Raw genomic sequence first — 26704 nt, 5'->3', positions numbered from 1 at the left:
TTAAGAACATCAGTGAGTTCATGAAGCAACAGCAATCTCTTCTATGGCTGCAGAAAAGACGGGCCTGCACACTTAGACCGCAATTCCATCTGTGCAGGTGGAAAACCCAGTGGTGTTAAGTCTTCAGCTTAACTCCAACCCGGATTTTCTCCTTTTAGGGACAGTGGTACTAAAAGCTCTTTAAATCATCCCCCCAGAGTTTTTAGGATATTTGAATCCCCAAAGAAGGGAAATGGTGTTGGAGGGAGAAAATGTTTTCACTCTTGAGGATAAACAATGTAAGGGCTGAGGTCCTAGAACCTCAAGGTATTAGATCTCCACTTGGGACCCTCAGACTCTTTCCTAAACAGGTGTGTGTGTGGTAGGGGGAAACGTGTGTACTCTAAGCGCCATGATGAGTTATAGCAGGTTCCACAGTAGGTGGAACCCTTATATCTTGTCACATATCACAATTTGATAACCAGCTCTCTCCTTGGCACCTAATTATTAGAGATAATTAGCTAAACCAACAAATAGTTAAACATGCTCATCACAGGAAGACCCATGCCCAGGAAAACTCAGGCAGGAAAGCACAGAATTAGGCAACAGATTTTTGTGGTGGCAGTTTGAGGACTGGTCGGCAGAAGGGGTGACTGTGAATTTGCAATCATGGAAGGTTTTCTGGAGGAGGGGAGGAGACTTAATAGTAGCCCCTAGCTTCTACTGAACCTGTTTTATTAGCCGGCTATTTGGTAGGAATATCTGTGCTACCACCTCACTTTCTCATTCTAAGGGTCTGTTAAGGCTCTTGGTAAAAATGGGAGCAGGTTTGAATGATTAGGAAGGGCCGTGGGGAGAGAAGCAGGGTTCATGCTAAGCACCCAATGCCCAGAAACTTGTAACAGTCCAGACTTTGAACACCTCCTAGGTGCCCGCTGCTTCAAGTGTGCTATTTTTTACTCATCAAGAATACCCTGAAAAATGGCTATTTTCATTTCGAAGGTGGGAAGTGGAGTCCTGAAACATTAAGTCCTCAACCTGACCTTTAATCCTAGTATGAGCCGGGGTTCGACTGAAAGCCTCCCAGGACTGCACTTAGCTGAGGGTCCCTGCACCCTAAGTCTCCTCCCCTCTCACCATCCTGTCTTAGTTCATCCAGGAGGTGCTTTGCCATCACTTCCAAAAGCAGAGTTACTCAGGGCTACATTGTACAAGTCTGGATCTCTCTCCCGCTCTGAATCTCACATAAATTTCTTGCTTTGTTTCACTCTTTTACTCTCCAGGAACAATTAGGCATGGACCATTGGTAAATGGACATGATTTTGCACCATTTCAGAATTCTAAAGGAAAATGTCCTGGGGGAACCTGGATTATGTCACATATTATTTCATCAGCTCGCCTCTGCTTCTCCTAATTTCTCACTTTGAATATCCAAGGCCTCCAATTCAATTTTACACTGTAGGTTTTATTTATTTTATTATTTCCGCCCTTGCTTTGGGCTCTATCACAATATTATTTCTCTCCCTTTACAGCACAATGAATTATAAATCTTCCACTCCGGAGCGTGCTAAGCTCTTCCAAATGTATTTCCTGGATGATTTAGTCCTAGTTTCTTCCCATCTGAACTTGGAACTGGTGATGAACTAGGGCCCTCATTTATGCTTGTCTTCAAATCCCACCATAAATCCAATGGGTTGTTCCACCGATGTTTTATGGCCTTGATTTGTGAGACTTTCTCTTATGTCTAGGAGGCTGGCCAGGAGGAAGCCAAAACGTGTGAGGATAATGCTGCAAGATCCCGCCAGGAGTAAAGTAATGAAGTGAAGCCCTGGCTAGCAGATCCATGACACGAAGTGCTTGGAACATTTTTTGATGGGAATTTATGCTATTTTCACTATTACTGCTCTGGTGACCTTGGCCCCCTAAGACTGCCACCTTGATTATCTTTTCAAAAGTACTTCAACACTACTTCAGAGTTGAAGGGTCAACCAGTCTGGTCATTCCCCTCCCTTCTTTCCCCTATCTTCTCCCCAAAGTGACTTCGGAAATGAAATGCTGTCAACATTTGGTTCAGAGACAACCTCTGGCCCCCTAACTCTTCTGTCCTCAAGATTTCCTCCCTATGTTGGCCACTGTTGAGAGAAGCGGGGGGCGGCGGGGGGGGTGGGCGGGGAGAGTTTGGTTCCAAGTGAGCAAAGGCTTGGAGAGGCTTGGCTCCAATGTGGGGAGTCCAGAAGTTTCTCTCCAGGCCAGTTTTAGTTCAGTTTCATTTCTGCCTTCTCTCTATGAGAAGGGAAAAGGCACAGTTCTCTTGGCTCTCACAGGTGCACCTGAGCTAAACATTCCTAGCTGGTGTCCCGAGGGAGGGGAGATCAGCTACAGATGCTTCTTTCTCGATGTTAGAGACAGAAGTAACATCACAAGGATGAAGCTGTTTGCACGGTGCCCAGCACCAGGAGGCACTCAGTATACGGAGCTATTCTTCCTCTTCCTCTGGGAGGCCACAAGTTTATGGAAGAAGGAAATAAACATGCTTTATGAGCAGTTTTCAAGTCCTGCAGGGCACAGAGACGTTCCTAAGAGCCCAGCCCTCCCGTCTCCCCTGTCCCCACCCCTCCTGCCCCTGCCACCTGGAGTCTGGCCTGGAGCACAAGCATGTGTCTGCAGTCCTAGGAGATGGTGACACACAGCTTCCCATGGAAAGGAAATACAGAGGGCCGAGGACGGAGTGGCCTGTTACAGAACCACACCTTCTAGACCGACCCGCAAATTCCTCTGGATTACCTCAAAGGGACATCTAATCCTTGGCTTTCATTCACAACTGCATTTACACGTTCCCAAATGGAAGGGGTTCGCCTTTCGGGTAAACTTATTTTGGTAAGTCATTGACTGCCTCAAATTTGAACACTCTGGCTCCTTCTACCTGGCACGGACTCTACACGGGGTAGTTTCTCCTCCCTTTTCAACAGGCAGCTGAGCTCGCCAGCCGAGGCCAGTGTCCAGCCAGCACACAGAAGGCCTGAACAATGATTTTATTTTCTGTGACCAACAGCACCGATACCTAGGAAAAATAGCCTATTTTTACAGAATGACAAAGCGTGCTGCACACATGTTCAGGCACTCCTTTTGTTAAATATAGTCGTTTCTATTTTGGGCCTGGAAGAGATGGCTGTAATTCTGGAAAGGTGGGACCCTGCGGATGCCAGGAAGTGCATGCCCGATGGACAGGACAGACCTCCGGGCCACTCTTGTCCTTAAAGGCAAGGGTGGGCACGTCTGGGTGTTTCCAGGATTCCTTTGGGGTTCAGAAGATCTTGCCTCTCCTCTCTCGGCAGGCCTTGTCCGTGGAACCAGGCACTGAGGGTAGAAAGTGTGATGTGACCTGTTGAGGGCGGGGCTTCCCGAATCTGTGCGTCAGGGTTCCGGTGACATTTGGGAAACTGTCATGGAGGGTGGCCAGGGAAGAAGGTGCAGCTTTCCCAGGTAAGCATTTCCATAGAGAACAGGGTACCAGGTGAAGATGTAGATGCCCCTCCCCAGGACGACGAGCTTAGAAGACTGAGGACGTGGGTGGCACCCAGTGAAAGGGTTCCCAAAGTACCTGCGGGGACGATGACCCTCCTCTCGTTGGTGGTCATGTTGGGGGGAGGGGGGCCGTTCTTCTCGTCCATGTAGCTGTTGTAGCTCATGGTGTTGGACTCGCCTCCGCCCACGAGCTTGCCGCATTTGCTGACACTGCAGTCCACCGGAGACTCCCTGGAGCGAGAAGAGACAAAGCTCAGGGGAAGGCATCAGTGTCACCGTTGCCACTGCCACCAGAGCATCCGTGGAGCCTCTGCCCAGCCCTACCGGGTGGGACGAGGGCGATGGGGGTGCTGCTGACGCTGCCTTATTTCTATCCACACGGCCACTAGTTTTCTCCAAATCCCAGCCCAATCCTATAATTACGGTACTTAAAGACTTTCTGGCAGCGTCACAGCCCTCAGACTGGAGTCTGGACCTCTGAGTTCGGCTCTGCCTGCAGCTGACACTTTTAGCCTTGTTGCCAGGCGACCTACCCTCCCCAGGCGCAAGCACTGGACCTAGCTCCCAGACAGGCCTCTCCCCACTCCCACTGCACCCTGTTTCGGCCATGGCTCTAGGACTTGTCACACTGTGGGATGGTTAGCCTGGCAGGTGCCCTTCCCCTGGCTGGATCAATGCCATGGCTTTTTTTTTTTTTTTTTAACCTCAAGTATCCTGTAATAGTGGGCTTCCCTGGTGGCTCAGCAGTAAAGAATCTTCCTGCCAGTACAGGAGACTCAAGTTCGATCTCTAGGTTGGGAAGATCCCCTGGAGAAGGAAATGGCAACCCTCTCCAGTATTCTTGCCTGGAGAATTCCATGGACAGAGCAGCCTGGAAGGCTACAGTCTACGGGGTTGCACAGTCAGACACATTTGAGCGACTAAACAACAACAGCAATCCTCAATAGTGCCTTCCAGAGGGGCTGAACAGTCATTGAGCCCTGAATCACTCTTTACTATTGCATGTGTATCATTTCAGTGTGCTTCTCATAGAGTGTTTGAATCTCCCCATCACTCTTCAGGTCAGACATGACAAAGGTTAACACCTCTTTCCTATGGTTAAGAAAACCAGAGAAGTACATGGTTAGCCCCTGCTATTTTGCAACATGGGAGCATAGGGCTTCAGTTCAGCAAGGAGCATCTATCTGTCTGGAGACGGAGCTGACATCTCCCTTGTGGCCACCTGGTGCCTCAGCAGGCTGGCAAAACACACCACCTACCCAGAGCCTGGGGTCACACACTCTCCTGGTGTGCCTAGGGCAGTGCTATCCTGCCCTGCCACTTCCGCTCAGCCACTCCCCCAGTGCTAGGGCCGAAGGAGATGACTAGAGACCAAGGAGAGGCTGCAGCTTTCCCACCCACCCTCCCGGTTGTCCAGAGCAGGAAGCATCAGTTCTGGCAACCTGGGAGACAGTCAGTCTTCACAAGAGCTCCAAACCAGGCCCTCAGACCCAGGAGTTCAGATAAGGTTCAGATTACAGCCGGCCAACTCTGGGCTGCAGAACCTACAACGGTTTTCCAGAGGTCTGGCCGCTGCCCTCCCTCTCTCTGCTGTGGGCAGGAACAGACCATGCTGAAGCCTAAAGGAGCAGGCGAGGAGCAGGGTTGTGCCAGATGGACCCGCCCATCCTGAAAAGGCAGCAACACGGAGGGCATGCAAGCAATGATCCCTGAGCCCAAGAGGAGAGGGGAAGGAGGGTGGGGACACGGCAGGGGAAGGGGGAGGCCAGAGCACATTCAATAAAGAAAATTAAATGAATTTGTTTCTTAATCTGAAAGGAAAAAAATATTGAAGATCACTTATCATAGCTGGGAGATAAATGCTCCACTGAGATATTAGAAGTCAGACGGTAATTTTTTCCTGATGTCTTACAGAGGGGAACAAGGGCTGAAAATGAAAATAAGATGTATAACTTACACATGTTAGAATTTAAGGTTTTACTATTCGCCTACTGTTTTTCCAGGCAGAGAACCAAGAACCAGCCGTCGGAGCCCCAGATTGTTGAAGGTTTAATGTCCCCATGGCAGTCTGAGGGGCGGCAGTAGCACTTCGGGGCTTTGCACCAGGGTTTGGCCCTTTGGCTTCTGCTGGAGCAGGACTTGGCCTGAGATGAAGCAGTCCCGGAAAGACCCCGGTCCCGCGTCTGAGCTGAGCTCTGGTGGAGCTGGCCGGGTCCCCCCCACCCTAGTCCAAGCAAACCACAAGTGGGCGCATGCGCACACAGGCGCCGACGCCACCGGTGCAGGCACACGCACACGGGCACATACGCTAGCCGTGCAGGAGCGCACACACACATGCACGCATGCACAGGCCCGCAGCCGCACACACACACACCACCTCCACCACGGCCTGGCAGCCTTCCCCAGCATACTTGTCCACTGTGAAACAACCCAAGTGCAGCCGAAGTTGGGAGGATTAAGTTGGCCTTTAACCAAGACAGCAACGTTTTCACTGGCTGGGAGAGGCCGTGCAGAGGGTGGGGCTGCACACGCTTCCCCCGGCTGGGCAGACGGAGAGCACTTTTCTGTGAGGGGGCGGTGTCTGGGGTTGGGGGGAGTGCTGCGGGGGCGGGGGGCGGGGGGCGGGCGTGGCGGAAAGGGACTTGCCCTCCGTGGGCTGCATCTCTCTTTGGGAACAGCGGAGAAATAGATGAGTTGTGAACATTCTTTTCCACCATCAGCTGGGCCTCTGAGGATTTCTTAGCCCAGAAGAGAACTCTGGCCACTCAGAGGTGAGAAGTCGAACCTCAGAAAGCATCGCAGTGAAATGGCCCCTTATGCCATCGGCGCCGCAGGGCAGAGCCAGTCACTGGTATCAGGAAGAGAGAAAAATAAAAATGTGAATAAAGGAATCGTTTAGTAAAAGCTGCCTGGTACCTCTCCCGGTAAGGAGTCTGAGCAGCGTGGTGAGAAAGGCGCCTGCTGGGTGGGGGGTGGGGGGGCCCTGGGGAGAAAGTCTGAACAGCATCAAGCCTGGCCCTTCCAGCTAGGGGCACCGCTGGGGTCGTCCAGTGGTGGGGCCTCTTCGTTTTGGGCCCACAGAAGCTCCCACAATTCTGTGCCCTCCTCTCTCTCCTGCTCCCGGGCAGGGCAAGGTGATCTGCTTGCCCACTGCCCACCTGTTTGGGTGCTTGTCCTCGGGAACAAGGCTCTGTCTTTGATCCCAGACTCTGCAAAGGGGCACCCTAAGGGAGACGTCCTGGCCGTCACCCTGGACCTCTGCCTTGTGCAGGCCGGCCCTCCTCTGACTCCTAGGAGAGAAGGAAGGAAAGCCATGCCTTCCCCACCCACCTGCCCACCCCACCTGCACTCTGGGGTTGCGGGACTCTGCGCCTGGGCAGACAGCACAGGCCTCCCAAGAGCCGAGCCAGCTACTGGAAGGAGCCGGGAATACAGGTGAAGCACAGCATAAAGGCTGCTCTTAAACGAGGCAGCTGGCGCCTGTGGAGAGGACCGATGAAAACAAGGGGGGCACGCATGGAGCGTGGAGGCTTTGCCATTCAGCCCACCCACTCTGCTGCTGATTTGTATTGAGACCTGCTTACAGCTAGCATGGGGCTGGGGTCTGCAGGCAGCTGACAGCATTGGGACAGGTGACAGGAGGGCCAGGGGCTGCCACATGGAGCGGGGAGGAGGTGGTGGCTCTGAAAGTGTAACTCAGAGCATGTCCTGCTCAACCATGGCTCAGAAAGCCACACTTGGGAGGCCACAGCAAGGGCATGTGGGCCCTGCAGCCTTGTCCTTTATTTTCACTGAAGGACATAAGGTCTTTGCTCCTCTGGTTTTATTTCTGTGTTCAGGGATCATCGCTTTAAAAAGACAGCTGCTGGTTTCCAAAAGTGCCTCACGGACTGTCAAGCGATTTAAAACACAATGAGAAATCTTGAGCATTTGGATAACAGGAGATTTCAAAGACCTTGCCTAAAGATTGTTGTTGTTGCTCAGTTGCTAAGTCATGTCTGACTCTTTGTGACCCCATAGACCGTAGTCTGCCAGGTTCTTCTGTCCATGGGATTCTCCAGGCAAGAATACTAGAGTGGGCTCCCATTTCCTCTCCCAGGGGATCTTCCTCACCCAGGGATCAAGCCTGCGTCTCCTGTGGCTTCTGCATTGGCAGGCGGACTCTTTACCACTGAGCCACCAGGGAAGCCCAGTTACCTGAAGATAATCCCATTCAAATATGTAAACATCTTTTCTACCTTCTGGTTCAACTGAGAGCAACTTTACTCAGAGTATGGGATCTAGACCCACAGGTCTGCAGCCCAGGCTTACAGTCAACGGATACCTAATGTTCACACAGCTAAAAGGAGGTCCCCAGGGCTATTGGAGCATTAGCAATATCTGGTGTGCCTTCTACATCACGTGCATACTGCAGAAATTGCGCCAATCTGTGTTGTCTTTAGGATTTCTGTAGGAGCCATGCAGAGACGTGTGTATGTGACCTTTTTGCTTTTGAAAAGGAGATGCAAAAGCAAACTTCAAGAAATCACCCATAGCAAAGCTCTCACTCTAACCTGTACTTAGTAGATGCTCACAGCTTCTCCAGAACCCTGAGTACCCCTCCCACTCAGCTTTCTGCCTGACAGGCTTCTCATTGCAAGGTGCAGAGTGTTAGGAGGCAGTTTAGCATGGGACTGTGTAGCCAGAGGCAGAAGTGAAGGGTGTGTGAGGCTCGTCCTCCTGTGTGTGGATGTTAAGTCTGTAGGTGTCTAATAAGGGCATTGGATCCTGCTGGCCAGGCTAGGCAGCATCAGGGCAGACTAACAGTGACCTCTGGTCCAGCAACTCTGGCAAGCGAGTCTTTACCATTCCCCTCCGTAAGTTGATATTTTTTTTTTCCTTCATGGGATGTTTTCCCCCAAACCCGTGGTTGAGACAGGATGCAGCTGAGAGTTAGTTGCAGACCACAGCTTGGATCATCTTGCTGAAGTCTACATCCAGCACAGAGCCTATGGGTCACACCGTTTGAAGAACAATTCATGGTAACAGATTCAACCACAAGTGGAAGGTAGGGAGAAAGGGGGCAAACCTGCCCCAACGTGGGCAAGATCGAATTTCTGTGAGCTCCTTGGATCTCGGTCTCTCCACCGGCGTGGATGACTTACTGGCAGCATCAGAAGCAAGAAGGACCTTGTAGCGTTAGGCGCACAGAATACCTCCTCTAGAGACATAAATATCTGTAGGGTCTCTGATAAGCATCAAGTAACTCAGAATTCCAAGTTATCGAAGAACATGGGGAGAATTCACCGTGAATCATGAAGAGAAGAGAGAAACACATCTTTGGGTACTTTGTTGATCTGCTAGGGCAGCTATAACAAAGTGCCACCAATGTGTTAGTGGCTCAGTCGTATCCAACTCTCTGCGACCCCACGGACTATAGCCCACCAGGCTCCTCAGTCCATGGAATTCTCCAGGCAAGAATACTGGAGTGGGTTGCCATGCCCTCTTCCAGGGGATCTTCCTGATCCAAGGACTGAACCAGGGTCTCCTGCATTTAAGGCAGCTTCTTTACAGTTTGAACCACCAGGGAAGCCCTGAGTTGGTCCAAAACGTTCTAGCCCAGCCCTGTCCAGTCGAAGGGGCACATACATAATGTAACATTTTCTAGTAGCCACATTTTTAAAATAAAAAAGGTAAAATTAATTTTAATAATATATTAAAATATATTAATTCAATACAGCCTGAAGATGATCATTTCAACATCATCAATATAAAAAAAATAATTAATGATGTATTTCACTTTTTTCCTACACTAAGTCTCCTAAAGCCAGTGTATTAACACACACATCAAGCACATGCCCATTTTGGATAGGTCATATTTCAAGTGCTCCAAAGCAGCAACTGTGACCAGTGGCTACTGCCTTGGACAGCATAGATTCAGTGTATGAGCCAAGAAATCCCAAGTTTTATACTCTGTTTTTTTTCATCTGAAGTTAGGAATTATCTTCTGCATTAAAAGCACATCATCAGTGCTACTGAGAGGACAGAAGCACAGCATGGCAGGTGAGAGATTTAATTAGGGAGGCATCTGCTTCATCACGCTGGTTCTTTGTTGCGTGATCCAAGAATGTGATCTGACCAGGCTCCATCCTAAGCAGAGACATTTTTTTCTGAAAACCCTGGCTCCCTGCTGCCCACTCCAGCTTCCATGAGCGCGCTTAGGAGATGTTTATGAGGTGCTGGTGATGTCTAGACCTAGCCTACCTGATTCTCAAGGGTCCACTGCATCATCTTGGTTTCCCAGAGGGGCGAGGAGACATCAGTTTATGAACCTATGCTGTCACCAGCTCCTGGCCCTGGTCAAGACCGGCAGATCAAAAGCAGGGGCTGCTTTGTGAAACCAGAGCCAGGTAAATACTACGTCTGGTCTCTGGGGTCTTCACGCAGCTCCCCTCCAGCTGGTGTCTGGTGTGATGGGAGGAGCCTCAGTGGAGCTGGTGAGGGGGTTCTGAAAACTGATTTCTCTGGGGGGGACCTCCTCTGCCCAGGATTCATATATGGCAGTGCTTGAGGCTTCCCTGCAGCATAAGCCATTAAAGGATTTTGAGCAAGACAGGTAAATGTTTTGAAAAGAAGACTCAGGCTGCTGTCTGATGAGGAGACGTCAGAAAGGCAAGAGGAGGAAGGGGAAGAAGGAGGAGGCTCCCAGATGGCCTAGAAGGAGAGGTGCTGCTGGCATTGATGGGTGGGCGGTGGAGGTGAGTGGTGCTTGGACTCAGGCTCCAGCTTGTCCAAGGGTGAGTCTGGACTGTCAGCAAGCACTGGGAGTGCCATGGTCAGGCCCATGTGGGAGGCCTTGCTGAATGCTGTCCACATGTGGGATGGGTGCAGGTGGGTGGGGAGGGGATAGAAAGAGTGGCCACGGGGCCAGGATCAGAGAGCTGGGATGCAGGGCCAGCTCTACAACTTTGAAAAGGATTCACTGCACCTTTGAATCCTTAGGCAAGTCATTTACCCCCTCAAAGCCCAATATGCCTCTCTAGTTGTTCAGTCGCTAAGTTGTGTCCGACTCTTTGTGAGCACATGGACTGCAGCACGCCAGGCCTCTCTAGGTCAAGATGTAAATACAATATGGACCTCATGGGAGGCAGATAGAGAGCAAATGGTGATGTGGAAAGATTGACAAACTCTGACTTCCCTCCACAGAGAGTGAGTCAGTACCCTCGTTATCTCTGTGGAGGGACTCACCAGACGGGCTCCTGGCTCAGAACCCCTAAGCCTCCCTGAAATCCTCTATGCCAGAAAGGTGGCTGGGATCCCAGGGGCTGGTGTTGGTTAGTGGGGTTGTAGTGTGGTGGGCCAGGTGTATTCACAGGCAGCTCTGAGACCAGGACCTTCTGGGGGGGAGTTCCCACCACACAAGCACCCACCCCCTTCTCCTGCTTTCTCTAGTCTTGTCTGCTCCTTGACCTCATCTGCCAGCACAGGTAGAACTCTTTAGTGATGATGCCCAGGTCTAAATTCCAACTGCATCCCCTAGTAGTATCTGATCTGTTTCCAGTAACTCATAGTGTTTATCCGATGTCCTACTTACTGATGGCTCCTGATGCATCTCACAGGGTGCTGACATCCTTTCTCAAAGCACTTCCTCCTCCCACCCCTCTGGGTGCCACTGGCACCGTCCTTCTTGGAAAACACCCAACCTTTGCTAATCTTCGATTCTTTCCTCGCACAAACCCCCTTCCCACCCACCCCCCGCCCGCAGTGCAATATTTATCAACCTGAGTCCTGTTAATTATCCCTTTGATATGTCCCTCATGTGTCTTCCCCTTTTCGTTTCCACAATCAGTGCCATGACTCTAGTTCCGAATTTTTGTAATTTTCTACCTGGAATATTTCACTTACTTCCTATCTTTCTGACTCTCCCCTCCCCACTCTCTGTATACAATGATGCCCAGCTTTCAAGTGTTCAGTCACAGGTCTGATGATGTTCAAATGTCATGTCAAATCGGCATCTGCACGTGGAATAAATTCCCTGTTTTCTTAGCCAGCCAATCAGGGCTCCCTTGGTCTCTGGTTTTATCTCCCTGTGCTTCCCTGATGTTTCGTGAACTAGACTAAGGTTTTCTCAGCTTTCAAACTTCACTCGTGACAGTCACCCTCAGAATAGCCAGCACTTTCTGAGTCCTGGGATGGGTCACTTCCTGGGCCCTGCCCTGGGACACTTCTACAGTATCAGGGTCGACCCTCGTAACAAGCCTACGGGAAACTGATGCTCCAGCCGTGCAGAAAGGAGGCAGCTGGTCCTCAGAGGGAGCAGTGACTGGTCCACAGGCAGAGCCCGGACTCCAGCCTGGGCCCCCCCGGCTCCCTGGTGTGCTCTCCCTCTCTGCGGTCCTCTCCTGTCCATCTCTATGATCAAAGTCTTACTGGCCCTGGGCAGCACTGAGTCCCAACCCACTTTCCAAGTGTGCCCTCCCTCGCACAGGGAGCCCTCAGATTTGTTCATCTTTGTCATCATCCTAGACTTTAAATCAAAGGATGGTTTGTTCATCTTTGCTCTGATGAGACCCACCCAGAGAGGTCAAGTATCTTCAACAAGAAACAGAAGAGTATCTTATTACTGAATTATCCCCAAGAGGGGCAGTGCCTGGGCCTGACATAAAGCAGGTGTTACAAAAGTATCTGTTAGTGTCATGGGCCTGAGGGCTGCTTTGGGGCCCAGAGAACCAGAGGCCTTCCTGGCTCTGTGCCGCCCCACCTCAAGGAGCCCTCTCACCCCAGCTCACTAAAGCCTGGCTCAGTCGCCTGGCCCAGCACCAGAGGTCCGTCTGCCACAGACGCACTTCCCGCCAGATCTCTGACTCAGCCCCAGGCCTCCAGCCTCCCCCGGCCCCATCCCGGCAGCATGGGTCCAGCGGGCTTACCTGGACCCGTTCATGTGGTCGTACTCGCGCTTGACGTTGACCCTCACTGGCTGGTTCATCCACTCCTGCTGCGGGGGGAGGGGGTTGATCTTGTGGGGCTGGCCGTAGTCGGGGCTCCCGGAGGCGGTCATGTCGGCCTTGGGGAGGTGGGCCGCCGCTCCGTACGCGGAGTCAAAGAGGGACTGGTCGTCGCTCACCACCGACAAAGCCTCCTGGAGGGCAGAGAAGGACACAGAGCCCCAGGTCACTCTTTAGCCGGTGTCACTCCTCACCACCCTCCCTGGGAACCCGCGGGCTGGTCCACAATTATGCAAGCTTGATGTGTTCTTTGCAGATGACCCTGGGTGAGGAGGGAGTCTGGGCCGTGGAATGGGGACCCCTAGGAGTGTGTTCCTCCGTTGGTTCTGTAGGCTGGGACCCCCAGAAAGGAGGGTGGGGAGGCTGAGGCCAAGAAGAATGGTTACACAGTACACACGTGATGTTGGAGTGGTGCTTGGAACAGATAGACGGACATGCCCCTTCCTGGCCAGGAAGCCGCCAAGCTACAGGGCATATGAGAGGGAGCATTGCTCTTATAGGTGAGGCCAGTGAGACCCACCCGGAGAGGTTAAGTATGTGGCTCAAGGTCACACAGGGGAAGGGTGGGGCCCCTCTCATTTCGGTTTCCTTCTCTGTAAACAGGCATAAGAATAGCTTTTTCAGAGGTGATGGGTGATTAAATGAGAAGACCTTGGTACAGGTGTCTAGCTTGTTTGTTTAGAGGTGCTCCAGGATGTGCTGAGCTTCTTACATATCAGAGATCTGGGTAGGGGACTGCCTGCTTCCCTGGCACAGAGTGCTTCATCATCCCTTCCTGTCTGACTCCTTGAGATGACAGTTTCCAGTCTTAAGTGGGATGATTCTGCCCACCCAAGAAAGAGGGTGGAGTCTCAGCTCTGTGGATGTTGTGGAGGGGAGGTCAAGTCTGTATTTCCCACGTGTGCTATCCCATCACCTGCTGGGATGGGGGAGATGACAGATGGAGAAAGGCAGCGTCGCACTTTCCAGACATCTACCAAGCAGAGCAGGGTAATGAAACTCTCCCTTCCATCCCGGTCACAGCAGATCACAGGGACCAGGTCATGGCCTGGGGTGTGGTGGTCACTAGGTCACACAGTTCCACCAAATTAAGTTGATCGCACTTCAGAAAGGAGGTCACAGTCTATAATCTAGGATTAATTATAATCGATATCATCTGTAATTATGCAATCTGTAATCTTTGAGATGAGATGTAATATTATGGGAGAAATGCCCAGAACTGTCGCTGCCACATAGTGACACCCAATAAAGTTACCTTTGATGGTTATCAGTTTCAAATAAAAGTTCTCTTAGGCCAGCAGGTCTCTCTCAGATCTGATAAGGTCTGAACTGTTCCCTTAAAATTTGCATGTTGACACCCTAACCCCAGTTCCTAAGAACCTGTGTTTGGAGATAAGATGTTTAAAGAGATGACTGAGTTGAAACAAGGCCCTTTGGGTGGGTCCTAATTCAATATGGCTGGGAATGTAAATTGGTACAGTCACTATGGAGAACAGTATGGAAGTTCCTTAAAAAACTGAAAATAGCACTATCATGAAAGTGAATGTGATGCAATCCTATTCCTGGGCATGTGTCTGGAGAAAAACATGATCCAAAAGGATACATGCACCTCAGTGTTCATTGCAGCACTGCTTACAATAGCAAGACATGGAAACAATCCAACGTCCATGGACAGAGGAATAGATAAGATGTGCTCCATATATACAATGGAATATTCCTCAGCCATTAAAAAGAAGGAAATAATGCCATTTTCAGCAACATGGATGGACCTAGAGAGTGTCATACTGAGTGAAATATCAGAGAAGGAAAAATATCCTATGACATCCCGTATATGTGAAATCTAAAAAGAAATGATACAAATGAACTTGCTTATAAAACAGAAAAGAGACTCGCAGACTTTGAAAACCAATTTATCGTTGCCAGGTGGAAGGGATAGTTAGGGAGTTTGGGAACGTCACATACACACTGCTAAATTCAAAATGGGTAATGAACAAAGACCTACTGTCTAGCACATGGAACTCTGCTCAATGTTATATGGCACCCTAGATGGGAGGGGAATTTGGGGGACAATGGATACATGTATATGTGTCACTGAGTCCCTTCACTGTTCACCTGAAACTATAATAACATTGTTAATCGGCCATACCCCAAAACAGAAAGTTTAAAGTTTGAAAAAAAAATTTTTAATAAAAATTTTTTCTATGCAAACAAAAAAAAAAGAAGAAGAACAAGAAGAGAGTATCTGGACACACAGGGGACACCGGGAATGGTAGGCACGGCAGGACCACCAAGTGGAGAAACAGCAAGAAGGCAGCCATCTGCAAGCCAAGGAGAGAGACCTCATAACCTGCCAGCACCCCAACTTGGGACTTTCAGCTTCCAGAACTGTGAGAAAAAAATACATTGCTATTGCATGAACCCTGTCAGTGGCATTTTGCTGTAGCAGCCCTATGACACTTTTGCCCCCAGACCTATAAAATTACAATCCACTCGACCAGCTAACTTTCTCCCAGGACCATCCTCAACCCCAGCAGGAGGATAGCCATACTTCAAAGGGAAAGGCTCTTCTGTGGCTGTTTCTGGCTGGTATCAGGGAAGAATTACTGAAACACAGTCCAGGAAGTCTGCTCCCGCACAGGAGGCTTTGCAGAGTATAGACATGGCCAGAGACGGCAGTTTCAAAGCTGAGCTGCTGGCAGAGTGTGGAAAGGACAAGGGGGTCCCTTGACTCAGACCTGAAATCAGCTGGGTTCCTTCAATTTCCAGCAGCTGTCCTATGCCATGCTGTCTTCTCTTGCAACCTCTTTGCTGTGAACCCTGGTTTTGCCATCTGCTTGGTCTGCTGACTTGACAACCTGCTTCTCTCCTTCCTGACCTGCCCTCTGCAGGGATAATGATGCTTGTTGTCTTTTGGCCCTTACCAGAGCATCACGAGCCCTGGTCCTGCCTCCCAGGCCTCCTGGCTTCCATTATTTCTTCATCTTCTCCCCTAACCCAGAGGAAAGGAGATGGAACGAATGCTTTAATTGGAAACTCCTAGATTTGTGCATGATCAAGAATGCATGTGAGCCACTCTCCACGCAGACAAAGATACCTGGTTCCGTGTTCAGAGGAAAGCTGTGCTTCCATCTGTCAGCAACCATTTGTCTGTTGGTTATTTTATCCATTGTTCTTTTCAATTAAGGATCCGCCCTGACTGCACATCCCAAACCAGGGGTACGGATAGCCAAGCACATAGTGGTTCCAAGTTGAAAAGTGTGGCATTGTTATTTTGCAGAGGGCTGAGTGTGAGCCCATGAACTTCCTGGGGTTCTTTCTACACCAGGAGCCAAGATGCATTACCAGCTAGAAACTATAAATGCCCTTTTGGTGATAGAGGTGGTAAACATTCATTAGTTCTGCTACAGAAAGAGACTATATACCTAAGGATTCAGGCATTGTCTTTGGCCATGGAGAGTGGCTCACATGCATGCTTGATCATGCACAAATCTAGGAGTTTCCAGTTAAAGCATTTCTTCCATCTCCTTTCCTCTGGGTTAGGGGAGAAAATGAAGGAATAACAGAGGCCTGGGAGGCAGGACTGGCGATAGTGATGCTCTGGTAAAGGGTGAAAGACACCTAGCATCATTATCCCTGCAGAGGGCAGGTCAGGAAGCAGAGAAGCAGGGCTGTCAAGTCAGCAGACCAAGCAGATGGCAAAACCAGGATTCACAGCAAAGAGGTTGCAACGGAGGACAGATAAGACCAAGCCAGGGTTTCCAGAGGCTGACCATGGACAGACCTCTCAAGTAGATGAGAAAGAATACTCTATAGAACAAAGTGCAGTGTGGTAAACGGTACAAAACTGGTTAAAACTCATTTTGGAATAGAAGTTTCCTTTAGTTCACAAAGAAAACTCCAGTCAAGGGGCCACGTCATGGGAGGAGAGGACCCTGGTTTCCTCCAGGACATATGTCCTGTCCTCCGTCCAGTCCTGCCAGCAATTTCCTCTGCTTTTCTCTTTCGGCCTCTTTCCTCTGTCAGCATATGCCCCCTCACCCAGTTCACCCTGCTCATTCCCCTGCCAGAGCCAGCTCCCTTGCGAGCTGTAGACAACCAGAGCTCAGAACCCTCCCAGAGCATCCGTGACATCAGTCATCACAAGTCTGTTCTTGTCTGCTGTGGTCCCAGCACTAGGGGTCGTCGCAGCTGCCCACCATCCGTGGTCCCCGCTCATGACTTCCGCATGCAGCTCCTGCCCCCAGGCTCGCTGTCTCCACGGCTGCACTAAACGGGCCCTCAGTGCCCTCCTGTGTCTGACACTGTGAGTCCTTGCCCTCGGAGCATCCTTTCTTTGCCCTCTTGGCCGGGTGCACATCCAATTCTACCCATCTTGTAGGTGAATGAAATCTTCCTTACTCCGTGAAACCTTCCCTGATAATAATGCCCTCTGACTCATTTGAACTTTTAAAGGCCTAGTGAGAATACAGCTTGGGTAGACGTACATGTGTGCGCGGGCACGTGTGCGCGTGTGCACACAAACACACACCTGTTTGCAACCATTCATAGCGAAATGGTTTTTTTAAACAAATTTCATCACAGTGTGTAGAAAAGAATTGGTGACTGGGAGAAGCTGGGAGAGAGAGAAAATGCAGGAGAATGGTTCCTTGCCTGGCCTGGACTGAATCAGAAAACTGAACACAAGCAGGGGGGACATGAAGACCATCAATGCGAATCATACATGTGGGGAGACCAGGGCCCAGGCAAGCTGATTTGGGATTCAGGTGGAGCATGAGCGCTGGGGTGATTTGCGTCTGAAATAGCAGCGCTTTGCCACACAAGGCTGAGTGCAGGGGCTTCCTGGTGGTCCAGCGGTTAAGACTTTGCCTTCCATTGCAGAGGGCCTGAGTTCAATCTGTGGTCAAGGAGCTAAGATCCCTCAAACCTAGGGCCAAAAAACCAAAACATAAACAACAGAAGCAATATTGTAATAAATTCAATAGAGACTTTAAAATGGTCCACCTGGAGAAAAAAATCTTAAAAGAAAATAAGCCTGAGCGCTTTGAGGGTGTCCAGAGACCACACCCGCAGTACAGTCTCTGTGGCCAGTGGCAGGTCTCCTCTACACTCCTTTGGGGGTGGCAGGTGCATTTCGGGGAGACAGACATAGAACAGGAAGACACCACAGGGGCACAGTGTAGACTGATGGCTGCCACCGTATTGCACTACAGCTTCGTGTCCCCACTGGGGGTCCCAGAAGTCCCTGGGGGTGATCTGATGGGTGCGGGCACCAAGGGGCTGCTTTTCTCAGCTGAGAAGGCAGACGGATCAATGACATGCTTGTAACATATTACCTATGTGTAGCTGTTGCTATTTACTCCATGTCTTAGAAGCTGTTTTGTTTGTGTTTGTTCTTGCTTCTTGTATAGTCTCTCAATCATGTCTGACTCTTTGTGACCACATGGGATATAGCCCGCCAGGCTCCTCTGTCCATGGAATTCTCCAGGCAAGAATACTGGAGTGGGTAGCCAGTCCCTTCTCCAGCGGATCTTCCCAACCTAGGGACTGAACCTGCGTCTCTTATGTCTCCTACATTGGCACGTGAGTTCTTTACCACTGAGCCGCCAGGGAAGCTCAGAAGCCATTTACTTTTACTTAAATACTTAAAGCTTATAAATGTTTCAATGTGAAAATCTTTGCTGCTGCTAAGTCGCTTCAGTAGTGTCCGACTCTGTGCGACCCCTGAGATGGCAGCCTACCAGGCTCCCCTGTCCCTGGGATTCTCCAGGCAAGAACACTGGAGTGGGTTGCCATTTCCTTCTCCAATGCATGAAAGTGAAAAGTGAAAGTGAAGTCGCTCAGTCGTGTCCGACACTGAGCTACCCCATAGACTGCAGCCTACCAGGCTCTTCCGTCCATGGGATTTTCCAGGCAAGAGTACTGGAGTGGGGTGCCATTGCCTTCCCCGGTGAAAGTCTTTACTAGTACTTAAAACTCTTTACAGGAATGAGTCCACAGTTGGTGTTCCGTTCTTTTACACTGAGGGATGGTTTCTAAATGTTTAACTCTGGGAGGATGGGCTGAATATAGAAAGAGTATCAGCATGAAAGTTCACACACTACTCTCAGAGTGGCTGGGTTCCTTCAGTTCTCCATTTGACCTTGGGAATGACACTGATCCCTTCATTCAAAGGGAGACAAGTGGTTCTTCAAAGACTTGTTGAGTCTAGGTTGCCATAGAGCACCCTGCAGGGAAACTGCCCTTAGTGGGAAGGACAGAAGCAGGGCCCCAATCCTGGGTGTGGCCTCAGTCTGAGGTCTCTCATGGTCCCCATCACTGTCCCTGCGAAGTCAGCCCTGAACTGCTTAGTAACTGGATTCTATGAAGCACATGCCTTCTCTCTGCTGCATGCTGGGAACAAAACGCCTGTTCATCAGGATGCTCTGGCCCCTCACCACTGCATCCTAGAGCCAGAGGGAGGTCCTAGAGCCAGAGAGAAGCACAGGGCTCCTGGGCTCCAAATAGGGAAATAGTCGAGCACATCAGTATCCTACTTGACCCATTTACTAGGGCACTCAGGCAAGGGCAACGTCTTGGAGCGGCAGCTTGAGTTCCAAGCTAACAGGATGGTAATACTGGCTGTACAAATGCTGACCAAACCATGTCAGCCTTCCTTCCCAGGATCTCCTGCTGGCTCTGGGAGCCTGCAGACATGCACAGCCAGGGGGCACTTGTCTTGATGCAGATTGTCCTTTTTACCCAATTTGGATAAGGTTGCCTTAAATACACATCACTTCCAATACATCTCATTACAGAAGAAAGATCAAAGTAGCAGATGATTATCGTATTATTTATTAAGTGCATGTTTCCTTGAGCGATCTAATTTAATTCTCCCTGCAATTCTAAAGGGGATGTGCTGTTATCACCTCTGTTTTTTTCTGATGAGGAAACAGATACTCAGAGAAGTGAACTAACTAGCTCAGGTGACACAGCAACTGAATGTGACCTGGGATTCTAATTCAGATCTGCTGTCTGGGCATTGAACCACGACCATCCACCTACCGGTTAGACTGTCACCTCTTTGAGGGTAACTCTTATGTTTGTCGAAACACACCTAGAGCCTGATCTTCGGAGTCAGAGATTTGAGTTCCAATTCAAGTTCCATCAATTACTCACCAATGTACCACCCAGTGCAATTCATTTACAGTTTACAAACGTCATTTTCTCATCTGTAGAATGGGGATAATAACAGTCCCTAAGCTGGCAGATTTAGAATAAGTATAAAATGAGATAATATAAATGAACTCCCTAAATCAAGTGTCTAAAGTTCTCCCAGGTGGCTCAGTAGTAAGGAATCCACCTGCCAATACAGGAGACTCGAGTTCAAATCCTGAGTCAAGAAGATCCCCTGGAAAAGGAAATAGCAACCCACTCTAGTATTCTTGCCTGGGAAATCCCATGGACAGAGGAGACTGTCAGGCTACAGTCTAAGGAGTTGCAAAAGAGTCAGACGCAACCGACATGTTACTAAAGTTCTTAGGACATAGCAAACAAACAAACAAAAAAATGTTTTTAGGGACTTTCCTGGTGGTGCAATGGCTAAGACTCCACACTCCCAGTGCAGGTGATCCAGGTTCGATCACTGGTCAGGGAACTAGATCTTGCGTGCCACGACTAAAAGATCCCACATGCCACAACTAAGACCCCATACAGCCAAATAAATATAAATAAAATTTTTTAAAAATTCAAAAAGAAGTACAATGCTGAGAGATCCTATAGGAATGCCATGGGAACCTCTGAGTTGGAGATGCAGTTTGGAGAAGGGAGACAGATAAAACCAGAGAGGTACCTCCTTCTCAAATGTGTTGCCTACTTAAAAGCAACCAAGTTTGCCTAAGGTTCAAAACAAGCAGGTTTGGAAATAACAGATTTGTAATGTGGATTCCACGGACTTCTAGAGAAGAGAGCTTACTTCTTATTCTGTGCTTCTCCTCCATGCAAACCATCAGATTGTTTCCTTGCAGCCTCAGTCTGCTCTCTCTTTCTAGTTTCTGAATTCAGGCCTCTAGGAGGCACAGACAAGGCTCAGAAATCATCCTGCGAAAGACAGGAGGCAGTAGCAGCACCCACTCATCCCGCTGTCCCTATATCAGTCCTACAGTATCAGAAGAATGCCGGGTGCATGACTGTGAATTCATAAATAAATAAACTTCCCTTATTTCGGAATTTGTCATGTATACATTTTGTTTCTTCTCTTTTCCTTTTTTTTTTTTTTAAAATACCAGCAGATGTGTCTCCCACCATTTGTTTTCCTTAGATTAAGTCCAGGCTTATTTTCCACGCTCACATCAGTTGAGCGATGGGGGGGATGTGGTCAGAGCCTGGCCACATGACGGCCTGGCTGACATTAGTGATGAACCGAGGACCGCGTCCCCAGACAGCTTAGCAGAGATGGAGGCAGAGAGGGAAAAGCCTCTGGAGCAGCCAGCAAAGGCTGAAGAGGGTGATGTGAGATGTCCCCTATTCCCTGCAGGAGGGCAGGAAAGAAGTGTCTGCCATAGTCCATGTGCAGGAAGGACACACAGGAGCCACAGCGATGGGCCAGATGGAGTCAGAGAAGGAAGAGACCCTGATTCTTATAATGAGGCTGAGTGTTTATTTCTAGCACAGGGAATGACCCAAAAGACGGGGCCACAGAACAGCCAACCCTACACTGGTTCGCTGCCCACCTCTCCCCGGTGCTGCCCCAAGTCCTGTAAGGACAACTTTCGGTGGCCAATGAGCTGTGCTAGAGGCAATTTGAAAAGATGTCAAAATCAACCAGATTGACTTCCCTGCCGCTCGCTGCCTCTGCTCCAGGAGTCCAAGACTCCCAGACCAGGCCTCTGGAAAGCTAATCCCTGGGTCACCACAGGAAGCCACGAGTTGTGGCTTTTTATTACATTCTTTGCATAATGACATAAAGTCCCTTCTCCTGGCAGCCAGAGAGCATATACAATGCAGACAGGATTCCAGGGAGCAAAGTCCTCTGGCTTCTCTGTTTTTGGAAACCAGCAGGCTCTGCAGCAGTGTGTGTAGGGGCAGGGCAGGGCGGGGTGGGGGGTTGTGGGGGGGGGCGTGGACGATGCTCAGCACAGTCACAGCTGACGTGTCAGGAGAGGTGGCTCCTATGAGATTGCTCAAACCTTCGGCTTCCCCCTCCTTTTTAACAGCCAGCCCTGTGCCTGATTCTGGTTCATTTTTTTCCAATACAGGGAAGGCAGGTGCGAAAGGGAAGAGGAGGCACACGTTTGGCAATGATGGATCAGGAAGAAGGTGAAGACATGGATCAATCACCCAGATTGATCTGAAAGCTCTTTAGCACAGAGCAGTGCAGGTGCTCCCACTCAGGTCAGGAAGGTTATCTTTGCCCCAAAACGGCCACAGCAGTATTTCCAATCTTGGCCACTCCCCACCAAGAGGCCATGTCTATTCCCCTCCCTGTGAACCCAAAGGAAACTTTATGATACCTCCACAAGTGGAAGGTGGCAGGGAACTTCCCTGGTTGGTCCAGTGGTCCAATGCAGGGAATGTGGGTTCAATCCCTGGTTGGAGAATTAAGATCCCACATGTCACGAGGCAACTAAGCCCACACGCCACGACTAGAGAGAAGTTCGCACACCACAGTGAAAAATGTTGCATGCTGCACCTAAGACCAAAGGCAGCTGGGTAAATTAACTATGATACGTATGCACGCGTGCTCAGTTGTGTCCGATTCTTTGCGACCCCAGCCAGGCTCCTCTGTTCGTGGAATTTCCTGGGCAAGAATACTGGAGTGGGTTGCCATTTCCTTTTTCAGGGGAATCTTCCCGACCCAGGGATCAAACCCGCGTCTCTTGTGTCTCCTGCCTTGGCAGGCAGGTTCTTGACCGCTAGCGCCACCTGGGAAGCCCGAGGATGTTAGGATCTTCCCATTATTGAAAAGAAAACGAAGTGTCCAGAGGCTCAGCGCTTGCCTTAGGTCCTTCAACTAGCGATTCTCCAATCTGTAGCCCAACTGAAAAGCTCTTCCCCCAAACTGTTCCCAGTTTGGCAACTCGGTCTCGCCCCATCCTGGGTTGTGTCGCATAGCCAAAATGCCCCTGGAAACTCAGAGTGCCAGGCTGATTTCTAAAGTAGCTTATTGAAATTTCTAATCCCATCCCCACCCCCACCTCCAGTCCTCCACCAGCCACCTTGTCACTTAAATCTTCACTAACTGGGGAAGAGGGGGGCTTCTGCCATGACTGGCCCGGCGAAAGGCAGTCAGCCAAGTTCCTAGAAGATGGAATTGGAATCCTTTGCAGATGAAAGTACTTTATTTAATGGAGTTTAATAAATTAAGGGAATGAACCTAAGTGCGTTCAGAGGAGAGGGGCTCGGCGTTCCATACAGGCAGGCCACGTAACAGAATCCAGAGCCGGAGGCCCCTGTTAATCATAGTCTCCCATTAGAGGCTTCTCCACGTCTCCCGTGGGTCTCTACCTTTGCCTGTTGACATTGAGTTTTCACAGTCACTTTTTTGACCATAACCACATTTAAAGGGCATCTCTAAAGATCAAAGTGAAAATCTCCTCCCACGGAGAACGAGTCTACTGTTGAAAAGAAGAAAAGTGCTGAATGTGGAAACTAACAGGAAGGCGGATTGAAGGTTAGTCTGAGCTCCAAGAAGGGAACATTTTACAGTATGTTGACCTTTCTGTGTCTTTACAGTGGGTCTGGCCACACTTCAAGCTGCTTTTTCTCAATGACAATGGGGAGCGCGAAAAGGCCAGCCATGATCTGCTGTGTATAATTTGACAATCCAGGGACCACACCCCTCTCCAATAATAAAGAGTGACCTGATCACAGAGGTGGACCCCAACGTGCCCAAGGGGCAGGGCAGCATGAGGGTGGGATATGAGGGCTCACCCTGGTTGGAAAGCTTAGACGGAGCCCGTGAAATCAAGCCTGTATAATCAAGCCTGTGTTCTTCTGCCAATTTTGATGGACTGGAAGGGTTAAATAAAGCCCTGCCAGGTACAAAGGGATGATGATGAAGAGGGAACTGGCAACCATCAAAACACAACCACAGAAGCCATGGGAGACTCTGGTAAGGAAGGCATTCATCCTGGATAATGGACCAGACATAAGGTCCCAGTAGATTTCACTGCTCATCACTTGCTCTGGGACTGTACCCTGCCTGGCTGCACAGCGGTGGCTGCACTCGTCATTAACAATACTGGAAGCTTCCATATCGGTGGCTGAAGGCCACTGCTATGACCTCTTCCTGCTCTCTTCTGCCCTGGGGATGAACTAAAAGGTCAGGATTGGCACAGCAGGTCCTCCAAGACTCAGCTCCAAGACAAGAGGTTGATACCCTGGTGCCCCTATGGCACATGGGTGGTTCTATATCAGAATGTTTTCCCTGCCCTGGAGTGCGTTTTTCTGACTGCGGAGGTGGTGGCACAAGAGGACAGTTGAGGATCTGGGTGGGCTGGGAGCAGCCTTGTCCCCCAGAGGATCCCTGAGCAGGTTTGCTGCAGGAGAGGTCAAAGGTGAATGGGTAAAGGAAGCAAACCACTTCACCACTCTCTTCACTCCATAGTGTGATGCTGTAAAGTCTGTTTCAATAAAAGACACAGTGTGCCAGCTGCGACAACGCGGGGTTTTATTGGCTGTGCAACTTCGGGCAAATTACCTAACCTCTTGGTTCCTGGAAAATTTTAACTGTCTTCCACTGAACGTTTAATGCTCTTTGACGATGATGAATGGCTGCAGTGCCCTGACCACAGAAAGCTGAAAGCTTGGAAGCAGCAGCCTGGTGGGGGTGGCTGCAGTATTTCCTTGAAGCGTCTGAATTCCCCCACAGTGGGGGTGATGGAACGTCCTGGGAGAAGGGACATGGTCCCCTTGGGCTTGGTCTTCGTGGCTCTGGCCTGGTAGCTGGACCAAGAGGATCTCAGTCTGGTCTGTGATGACAAGGGAAGAGGGGGCAGAGGCAGCTCAGATCTGAAACGATGGGCTCCCCCAGGGGGAAGCAGACTCTCAGTCTACCAGCGGTGATGAGACTTTCTGCCATTGTTTGCAAACCCGAGGAGAGGAGGAAATGTAGGCAGTGTGTACCCTCAGGAACTTTTCCAATTCTAGGGGTCCTGAGACCTTTCTCATCCTTTCTCTCAAAGACCAAGAGAAGCAGCCCAAAGAGAGAGACCACATCTATCGTAATCACTGCTTGCATCTAGCAGCTTGCACAGTTCCTGGCACACCTACTAGGTGTGCAAAAGATTTTTCGGATGGATAAGAACCCCAGAGCATGATGGGAACCCCAGAGCACGATGAAAAACACCGAGAGCCTCGCTCCCCACCGCCAGTGCCGCTGCCACCAGCCAGACTTCCCACTCGCTCTTGGCCATGAGACATTAAGCCTTGCACCCAGGCTTGTCCATTTTTTTAGCCAGCCACACCCAGCGACCGTTTCTTGTTCATGTTTAAACATGAAGCCACTGACCGCTCCCCCAACCCGCCACCCCCGACAAGGACTTGAGGTCCTTTTCCTAGAAGCTGTGATATTATCCGCTGATGTCCTCATGTGATGGTTTCCATGACAACGGGTGCCCTCATAATCACAGGAAGCCCAGGAGGAAACAAGCACACAGGGGCCCTCTGCTCTGTTCTTTCAGCTACACCCAGGGAGCGTCCTGGCAGTAGGACAAAAACAAAACCAGCCTCAAGGAGCAGGCTGTCGATGTCCCTGAGCCCTGCTGGCCCCGTCCAGGGAGAGAGAGGAGTCCACTTCACCTTCACCTAGACCTGGGTCCTAGCACAAGACCCCTGTTGACTTCACTTCCCTCAGGGCACTGGGCAAAGAAGAGCCCAGATCCATTTCTCGGTTCTTCACGGCTGTTTCCTCTTGGTGACTCGTGCCCAGGAAGCCACACTGGGTGACCTTAGGCCTATCCCATCCTGACTGTGCAGGATCTCTAACTTTCACATCTGCATGAGTCACTCTACTCAAGGTGTCTAGTCCTTCTGTGGTCCCAGGGCATACGGTTACCAGGTTGCTGCAGGCACAGGAGAATGCGAGTGACCAGAGAAGGTGCCCATGGAGCCTGTCTTCTGGGCTGGCTCAGATGCCCCCGCCCTGTCTCTGCCCACCTCTTAGGTTGGCTATCCTCTGTTCCTCCACTCCATTTGTCCCCTCTATTCCTTCTTGCCTTTCTCATTTCTTTTGCTGCATTTTAATGTCCTTATTAAATGGTTTCTCTTCAAATAAGACCTCTTACCTGTTTCTTCCCAGCACTCTTGTCCTGTAGATGTCTCTATAATACACATTTCTGGACTGTTCTTTGGGTGTCTGCAAACATATGGGCTTTACAGGTGGCTCATAAAGAATCTGCCTGCCAATGCAGGAGACATGGGCTTGATCGCTGGGCTGGGAAGATCCCCTGGAGAAGGAAATGGCAACCCACTCCAGTATTCTTGCCATGGGAAATCCCATGGACAGAAGAGCCTGGTGGGCTACAGTCCATGAGGTCGCCAAAGAGTAGGACACAACCAGGCAACTAAACAACAACAAAACACCTTTGTGAATTCCAGCTTTCCTGTCCCTTTGCTCAATCCAGACATCCCACAGAGCTGCCTTCCTCATCCCCTTTGTCTCACTGAATCTCAGCTCTTCACCAAACCTTTCTGGAGGACATACTCCGTGCCAGCATTTGGTGCAGGGGATGCAAAGATAAATGAGCCCAGGGTGCTTAGTCTGGGGAGAAGGCTGATACGGGTACAGGGGCTCATGTCGGTGGGTAGGGGGCAGTGAGTAAAGGCTCAGGGGAGGCCCTCCTGGGACAGGTAGAGCCCAAGGTGGGTGGAGGGGACCTTCCAGAACACCTGGAGTTCCATCACCTCCTCTAGGAAGTTTCACCCTCCTGCAGTCCCCTGCAGTAAGCTCTCACTTTGCTGAAATTTGTAGTACTTTTTTTTTTTAAGATTTTTTTTTAAAATGGATCATTTTTTAAAAGTCTCTGTTAAATTTGTTACAATATTGCTTCTGCTTTATGCTTTGGTTTTTTGCCTGGAGGCAGGTAGGATTTTAGCTCCCTGACCAGGGATCAAGCCCGAACCTCCTGCATTGGAAGGTGAAGTCTTAACCACTGGACCACCAGGGAAGTCCCTGTAGTACTTTCTAACTCATCACCAATTCAATACTTTATTCTAGACTGCATTTTATTTTTGTTTAA

General features: G+C 50.0%; 1 protein-coding gene across 3 annotated transcripts in view; it reads right to left on the bottom strand.

The window, feature by feature from the left end:
- FLI1 (Fli-1 proto-oncogene, ETS transcription factor) overlaps positions 1-26704 on the bottom strand; it is a 132599-nt gene that overhangs the window by 48764 nt on the left and 57131 nt on the right. For all 3 annotated transcript variants that reach the window (XM_061406415.1, XM_061406416.1, XM_061406417.1), the window contains exons 2-3: positions 12411-12622; positions 3581-3735 (exon numbers count right to left, since the gene is read on the bottom strand). In XM_061406415.1, the coding sequence (XP_061262399.1) occupies positions 3581-3735; positions 12411-12622 (367 nt within the window). The remainder of the gene's footprint in view (positions 1-3580; positions 3736-12410; positions 12623-26704) is intronic.

The sequence above is a fragment of the Bos javanicus genome, chromosome 29, assembly GCF_032452875.1.
Source record: "Bos javanicus breed banteng chromosome 29, ARS-OSU_banteng_1.0, whole genome shotgun sequence".
Classification (NCBI taxonomy): Eukaryota; Metazoa; Chordata; class Mammalia; order Artiodactyla; family Bovidae; genus Bos; species Bos javanicus.
This window is presented reverse-complemented; position numbering and strand designations above follow the sequence as displayed.